This window comes from Gigantopelta aegis, chromosome 5, assembly GCF_016097555.1.
Source record: "Gigantopelta aegis isolate Gae_Host chromosome 5, Gae_host_genome, whole genome shotgun sequence".
In the NCBI taxonomy this organism is placed as follows: domain Eukaryota; kingdom Metazoa; phylum Mollusca; class Gastropoda; order Neomphalida; family Peltospiridae; genus Gigantopelta; species Gigantopelta aegis.
In genome coordinates, this window is record NC_054703.1 from 37777031 (window position 1) to 37784923 (window position 7893).

Consider the following 7893-nt stretch of genomic DNA (forward strand, 5'->3'; position numbering starts at 1 on the left):
ACCACTCGATGGACACTGGTCGGGCTGGGGAAATCCCGATGACCACCATTTAATATTCACTTCAACGTATTTTCGTGCTGCTATCCAATTGAGTTTCAAGCAGGCTTTCCTGGGCACACACCTCTAATATATATATATATATATATATATATATATATATATATATATATATATATATATATATATATATATATATATACTAAGCTGAACTTGTTTATATCGCTGTATTATGTACTCTTACAGTTCCGGTTTCACGTTCACTTTACCAACTTTGGGGCGGGACGTAGACCTGTGTTAAAGCGCTCGGTTGATGCGCGATCGTTTTAGGATTGATCTCCGTCGGTGGGCCCATTGCACTATTCCTTGATCCTATTAGTGCACCACGACTGGTACATCAAAGGCCGTGGTATGTGCTATCTTGTCTGTGGGATGGTGCATATAAAAGATCCCTTGCTACTAATGAAAACAAATGTAGCGTTTTTGTTAAAATAACGAAATGTTTGACATCCAATAATAAATCAATGTGCTCCAGTAGTGTCGTTAAAGAAAACAATTTTTTTTTTTACCAACCTTACAACCAGATCAAGTTTGATTCTTCATGGGGCATAACCATGTCACAAAAATGGAAATTATCCATGTTTCGTAGAGTTATGGCCTTTGAACGTTAGAATATTGAAACAGTCGTGGGACCCGGTAGTTCACATGTATTCGTTTACAAGTATTGCATGAGAGAGAGAGAGAGAGAGAGAGAGAGAGAGAGAGAGAGAGAGAGAGAGAGAGAGAGAGAGAGAGAGAGAGAGAGAGAGAGAGAGAGAGAGAGAGACGGAGAGAGAAAGAGATACACAGACAGAGAAACAGAGAGCGACATAAATACACAAAAAGAAAGAGAGAGACAGACACACAGACGCACACACATATAGATAGGTAGAGACTATTCTAAATTTACTTGAGGATGGGAGGAGCTTCCTTTCAAGAGTGAAATACCTAATGCTAATATAATGTGCCACATGTAACCAACCAGGTTACTGGTGTTCGGAGCAAAACATATTATGCGCTGATGATAATCCTGCAAGAGTCTCCACACTATATACAACGAAAACGCTGTACATGTGTTTTTTGCCAGGCTGCGGATGTGCTTTGGTAACGTTAATGGTGTAGTCCAGTAGTTTACCTGATTGATGGGGACAATTTTTGCCATTATTATTTGCAGAAAGGTGTTGATATTTGAATATTGAAGACATATTTGTTTTTATTTATGTATATTTTATTATTATTATTAATAAGCTGATGAACAATTCATCTAAAACATGTTGACAAATGTAATTATGTATACTGAAATTGTTTTAATGGACCATTTATAAAATTCAAGATGCCAGCTACATTAAAATGTAAATTTACATTTAATTAAGAATACAAGATTGACATGTCCAAATATGCTACTATATGTGTATGGCAGTTTGAATTGTAGTTTAGAGGATTTAGCACTCAAGATAATGACAAAGACGTCTCGTAAATGGCGGCAATCGTGAAATCAAGACACAGTTTGTTAAATATAGCATGGACGCATCACACACATTAATCAAATATGGATATAACAGTTTAAATTGTGGTCTGACAGCAGTTAGAACTCAACATATTGACAAAACCGTTTCGTAAATGGCGGCCATCTTACAATCAAGATACAGTTTGTCAGATATACCACGGATACATCACACACATTAATAAAATATGGATATACCAGATTGAATTGTGGTCTGACAGCATTTAGAACTCAAACTATTGACAAAAACCGTCTCGTAAATGGCGGCTATCTTGAAATGAAGATATAATTTTCCCCAAAGCACTGACAGATTGGATCATAGCACAACATCTAATCATAGGACTTACAGAAACAGCAACACAAATTGGTGTTTTTATATGGTCTGTCCTCGTATCCAAATGTGTCGCTAAGCTACTGGACTAATGTAGACAACGTCTTGTTTGCGATTTTTTTTTTCGGTATGAGTGTACCTTGACTGGAAACACAAAGCTAACAATAGCTAATATTTTGTAAAAAGATTCCGTGTACAGATATGCATGGAGTAAGTAAATATTGACTACTATACTAATATTTAAAAAACAACAACAACGATAACAACAACAACAACATAATAATAATAATAATAATAATAATAATAATAAACAGTCATCTTTTTTTAATACACTATTTCACTTTTTATACTGATCATGAAACAAAAAAAAAAACAAACAGACCAATAAATAACAGAAACAACAAACACGCCCCCCGCCCCCACCATCCAAAAAAACCCCATAAAACAACAACAACGACAACAACAACAAAATAATAATAACAACCAAAAAAACAACAACAAAAATACACGTCGTTCTAAATCATTACAATAATGTACAATACCTAATATATGATATTGACGATACCGAAAAACACACTGGTAATAACACACACGCGCGCGCACACACACACACACACACACACACACACACACACACACACACACACACACACACATACATACATACATATATATATATATATATAGTAATATATTTGTTATCACTATTGGACATAAAGTGCTCAACACAATGTTAGTGGAGCAGGTACACTTTCTCACATGAGAAAGTGGAAAGTGTAATAAAGCGTATGAGATGGAAAGCTTTCTTCTTTGAAAAGAACAACGATGATAAACGCAACCATGACGACCCAACACCGAACAAAGATAGCAAATTCGGACTTAACTCCAGGAAAACACCCCCACAAATAGAAGGTTTAGCACCCTTCGAAAAGGACATGCTACACATGGTTGAGACCATACAGTTCAAGAATGCATATGACCAGTTCCAGAACACCATGAAAGAGGACATAAGGCATATAAACAACTCCAAAAAAGTGTTCGTACCTGCAGACAAGACTAGAAACTTCTACAAGTTAGAAGTGGACACTTATGACAAAATGCTAACAGAAAACATTACAACGAAGTACAAACATGCAGACGACCAAACAATCGAAGATATCAACACAGAGTTCGAGTACGTCAGCAATGCCCTAGGAATACGTGACAGAATAGACAAGATGGCAGAGACCCGAGCATTCATCACCTTGAAAGATCATAAGGACAATTTTGCCACTAATCCAAGTTGTAGACTCATCAATCCAGCAAAAAGCGAAATCGGTAGGATCAGCAAAATTATGTTAGACCGAATAAACAGTGAAACACGACTCAAGACGCAAATGAACCAATGGAGAAACACTTCCGCTGTACTTGAATGGTTCTCAGCTCTGCATGATAAAAAAGAACTATCCTTCCTCGTATTCGACATTGTGGACTTCTACCCTTCCATAACACCTGAACTACTCGACAAGGCATTGAAATGGGCGAAGAAATATACAGTCATCCCAGATATAGAATACACAACTATCATGCATGCAAGAAAATCACTACTTTTGACAACAAAGAACAGCCATGGGTGAAAAATTACACTCCCAATGCATTCGACGTCACCATGGGCGGATATGATGGAGCAGAAGTGTGCGAACTAGTAGGACTCCTCATCCTACACACAATTCAAACAAATACCTCCGACATGAACGTCGGACTGTACAGAGATGACGGTCTAGCAGTTCTACGCAGAAGTTCAGGAAGCCAAGCAGACAGAATGAGGAAAATGCTCATCAAAATATTCAAAGATCTTGGCCTAAAGATCACCATCGAGACCAACCTGAAAATAGTCAACTATCTGGACATCACCCTGAACCTTGAAACTGACTTCCACAAACCCTACAGGAAACCCAACAACGAACCCGTTTACATCAACGTCAGCTCAAACCACCCACCCGCAATCACGAAGCAAATACCAAAATCAATCGGCAAACGAATTTCCCTTCTGTCTTCCCATGAAGACTACTTCGCGGAAGCTGCACTAGGGTACAACAAAGCGCTGAGGGCAAGTGGCTACACAGTAAACATCCAATACGACCCGCCTAAACATAGAGAACAACCAGACACAAAGAAAAGGAAAAGACCCAGAAAAATCACATGGTTCAACCCCCCATTCAGCAAGAATGTGAAGACAAACGTCGGTAGCGTGTTCATCAAATTGATATCCAAGCATTTCCCAAGTAATCACAAATACCACACATTGTTCAACAGAAACAACCTGAAAATCAGCTACAGCTGCATGAAAAACTTCGGAGCAATAATCAAAAGCCACAACACGAAAATCATCCAGAGCTCAACCGATCCCGCACAAAAAAAGCCTTGTAACTGCAGACAGAAGAACGAATGCCCCCTGAACGGCAACTGCCAAACTAGCTCCCTCGTATACCGGGCAAGCGTGGCATCTGGTAAGACTGTCAGATCATACATAGGTCTTGCTGGAGGTACATTCAAGGAGAGGTTTAACAACCACACTAAATCTTTCAAATATGAACGCTATGAAAAAGAGACAGAACTGTCAAAATACATCTGGGAACTCAAAAGAAAAAAAACCGCCTATCACATCAATTGGGAAATCGTCAGGAAATCGGACACACGGAAACGCAGCTCGGGACAATGCAACCTGTGCATCGAGGAGAAGCTCTCAATACTATTTGAAAAAGGAGACAAGCTACTCAACAAAAGGACAGAACTCATATCAAAATGCCGCCACAGCAACAAGCCGAGAGTCTCACGACTGACGTGCCATGACGTCAGGAGCGCACCGCCGCGTACACACAGCGTGACGTCACCTTAACTGTCACAATTATAAACACTCATCTGATGAAGGCGAGGAGCCTGAAACTCCGAGTAATGAGTTATTAGTGAATACTAAAATTTAGTATATATATATATATATATATATATATATATATATATATATATATATATATATATATAGTGTTTTCCCTAGCTTGTTTTAGCATGGTGCGGCACCATGTCTCAATAGTCTAGCACCATCTTGCCATAATCAGCGCCATGCTGCCCTGAGATTAAACAAGCCCTTTTCAGTAATTAATTCTAAAATTGCCTTTATAAAACATCTAAAAAGGTATTATCAATTAATAAGATATGTCTTTTATATCTTTTGCCATTCATTTATTAAAGCAAGGACATGAATTATATTAATGTTTATTTCAATATATATATATATATATATATATATATATATATATATATATATATATATATATATATATATATATATATATATTATATAATTGTATATAATTTTGTCATTAGTTAAAATCGACCAACGAAAGTATTCTCCGCACATAACTTTTATTACATTCTCACATCGATTATCTCCCTTTGATTAATACAGGACTCTTTTCTTTTACTTTCTCACGTCGATTATCAATCACCTTTTGATTAATATCCTATCACAACAATAGTACATATTTGTAAGCCAGTGAAATAAAACAAACATGGAACTTGATCACGAAATATTAATATTAATATTAGTACAAGTGTAACTACTAAACACTCACCTAAGCGTTAAGACTATGCTGGCAGCTAAAGCTGATGGGAAATGACACGGGTAGCCACAAGAGATAAGCACGTGTCGCGGTTGGACTGGGATGTGGAGGTGGACAGTGAAAGAAGTTAAAAGATAGGAGGAGTTGCCAGATCGGGAAGAAATGAGATGGAATTCAAAGTAGAGAAAGTGAGATTTGAAATAATAATAATAATAATAATAATAATAATAATAATAATGGTAGTATTAGTAGTAGTAGTATTAGTAGTTGTTGTTGTTGTTGTTGTTGTTTTATTATTATTATTATTATTATTATTATTATTATTATTATTATTATTATTATAAGACGACGACGAAGCAACAGAAGAACAACAAAGAAAACAAAAATAATAATAATAAATAAAATAAAAAAAATTCACACGAAATAACTCAACTATTGTATGAACTTTTAAAGAGTTAGTAAACAATGCTGTTATTTGCACACTACTGATATGCCAGGAACTAATCAGTATGTGATTCCGTCCTTATGATTGGTAATCAATGGCTATATTATAGGCATATACATCGTAGGCTTGTGCTCCAGTTGTGTATTGTGTAAATAAAATAAAAAAAATAAAATATAATACATTAATAAATTAATAAATTAATTAAATAAAAAACAAAAAATAAATAGAAATAAAAGTAAAGTAACACACTGTTGAATTGCCCTTATAGTCGTCGTTGAGGTGAGACAAGTGTCTGAACGAATGCCTTCATTCAGACTCATTTCTGAAACCACCACCGGCATCCGAAGTAGCAACTGGTGTTGAATCGGTGCGTGAAAACGATCTGGTATTCAACTCCGTCACACTCGGCCTGGCGTCATCAGTGTTTGGAATCTGGACTGGAACTCTTAACTGACTGACACCCTCTTCCTGTAGGTACATGCTCTTGCAATAATTCAACTTTCTCTTAATAACATTCCTGTAGTTGGCTGAACTTGCCATTAAAATGTAAAAGTTTTGTCCAAAATTGATCATGTATACAAAATTAAACGGCAGCACAAATTTGGCGACCGTGACCAAAGAGTTCAAATCTGATTTGGTTACTATTAGGACCCCTACGACGGTGTCAACGATTGATGAAGGTAGGGTTGTTAAGAAAGCCAACATGGAGATCAGTATTAGAGGGAGGAGTGACTTGTCCAGCTTGTTTTCTCTGGAGCCAGAGCTGGTGGAGGTGAATCTCTTTCTGAAGGTGACGCTGCGCTGGATGCGGATTCCAATCACAATGTTGAGGATGAGAATCAACAGACAAGGAAGGTTTGAAGTGATAACCAGACGCATAAAAGCGACGTAAATGACGATGTGGTTTTCCACAAAACACCCATCTGACTTTTCGACAGTCTTCACCCCTTCCAATAGTGGTAGATTCAGTAATATGGCCAAGGTAGCCAGACTGGTGCAGACGATCTTTGCTTTTCTTCGCGTGCAGAATCGATCGCGTGTCAGCGGGAAAACAACACAGTAGAACCGATCCACAGTCAGTCCAACGACCAACCACGGCGACAGGAGGTTCACACTGGTCATCAAAAACATCCAAATTCTGCATGCAGCCACGTACTTCCCAATAATGTGAAATGATTTGAAGAATCTCAACGACAGATGGATGCAATATATAATAAGAACTGCACTGTCCGAGACGGCCATGAACATCAAATAGACTGGGTAGGACAACGATGAGAACTTTACGTCATTCATTAACGGAAAGACCAAGGCATTTCCTATCAAGCCTATTACAAAATATACCACAGTACAGACCCAGTATGCAGTCTCCGGATTTAAAGAAATGGAGGGAAATGAGCTCGAATCTGTTGCATTGGGTGCAGCATCCATAACTTTCGAGTTATCATCGTGAGTTTCGTTTAGAACCATTGTTGTTATGTTAGTGACTGTGGATTGTTGGCGCCTGCAAAAGTAAAAACATGTTGGCAATGGATTAAAAAAAAAATAATAATAATAATAATAATAAGTGGACGACGTAGAAAAGGTATACTACTACTACTGCTTCTACTACTGCCGAATTGAATATTGAATAGAATGGAATTGCTGAATCCTATTTCGTATTTGTGGGATCTTTCAGTGTTATTAAAACTCGTCTACGTCGTTTTCCGTAACCCACGCAACGAGCAACGATCGGAACATCTCGCCACAATCCGCTGCGCTCTGTCTTGCGAGGATTACGATTCAATGGCGGAAACCTGTACTGACTTAATAGAAAAGAAAGAAATGCTTTATGCTTCTGTTTATTACGGTATGGAAAATAAACACTAGTACAATTCGATGTTTAATGCTACAGTTCATAACATCGAACATTTTGCGGTGATTAAGACAAATTCCACGGTCTAAAATTATGAATTCTGCACGTGTTCTGCACGAAATGTGA

At 37.4% G+C, this 7893-nt stretch overlaps 1 protein-coding gene across 1 annotated transcript; it reads right to left on the minus strand.

Moving 5' to 3' along the window:
* Positions 1–6221: 6221 nt before the first annotated feature.
* LOC121373145 (cysteinyl leukotriene receptor 1-like) lies at positions 6222–7382 on the minus strand. Its single transcript, XM_041499598.1, has one exon. The coding sequence runs from the start codon at positions 7380–7382 to the stop codon at positions 6222–6224; it is 1161 nt and encodes a 386-aa protein (XP_041355532.1).
* Between the last annotated feature and the right edge of the window lie 511 nt (positions 7383–7893).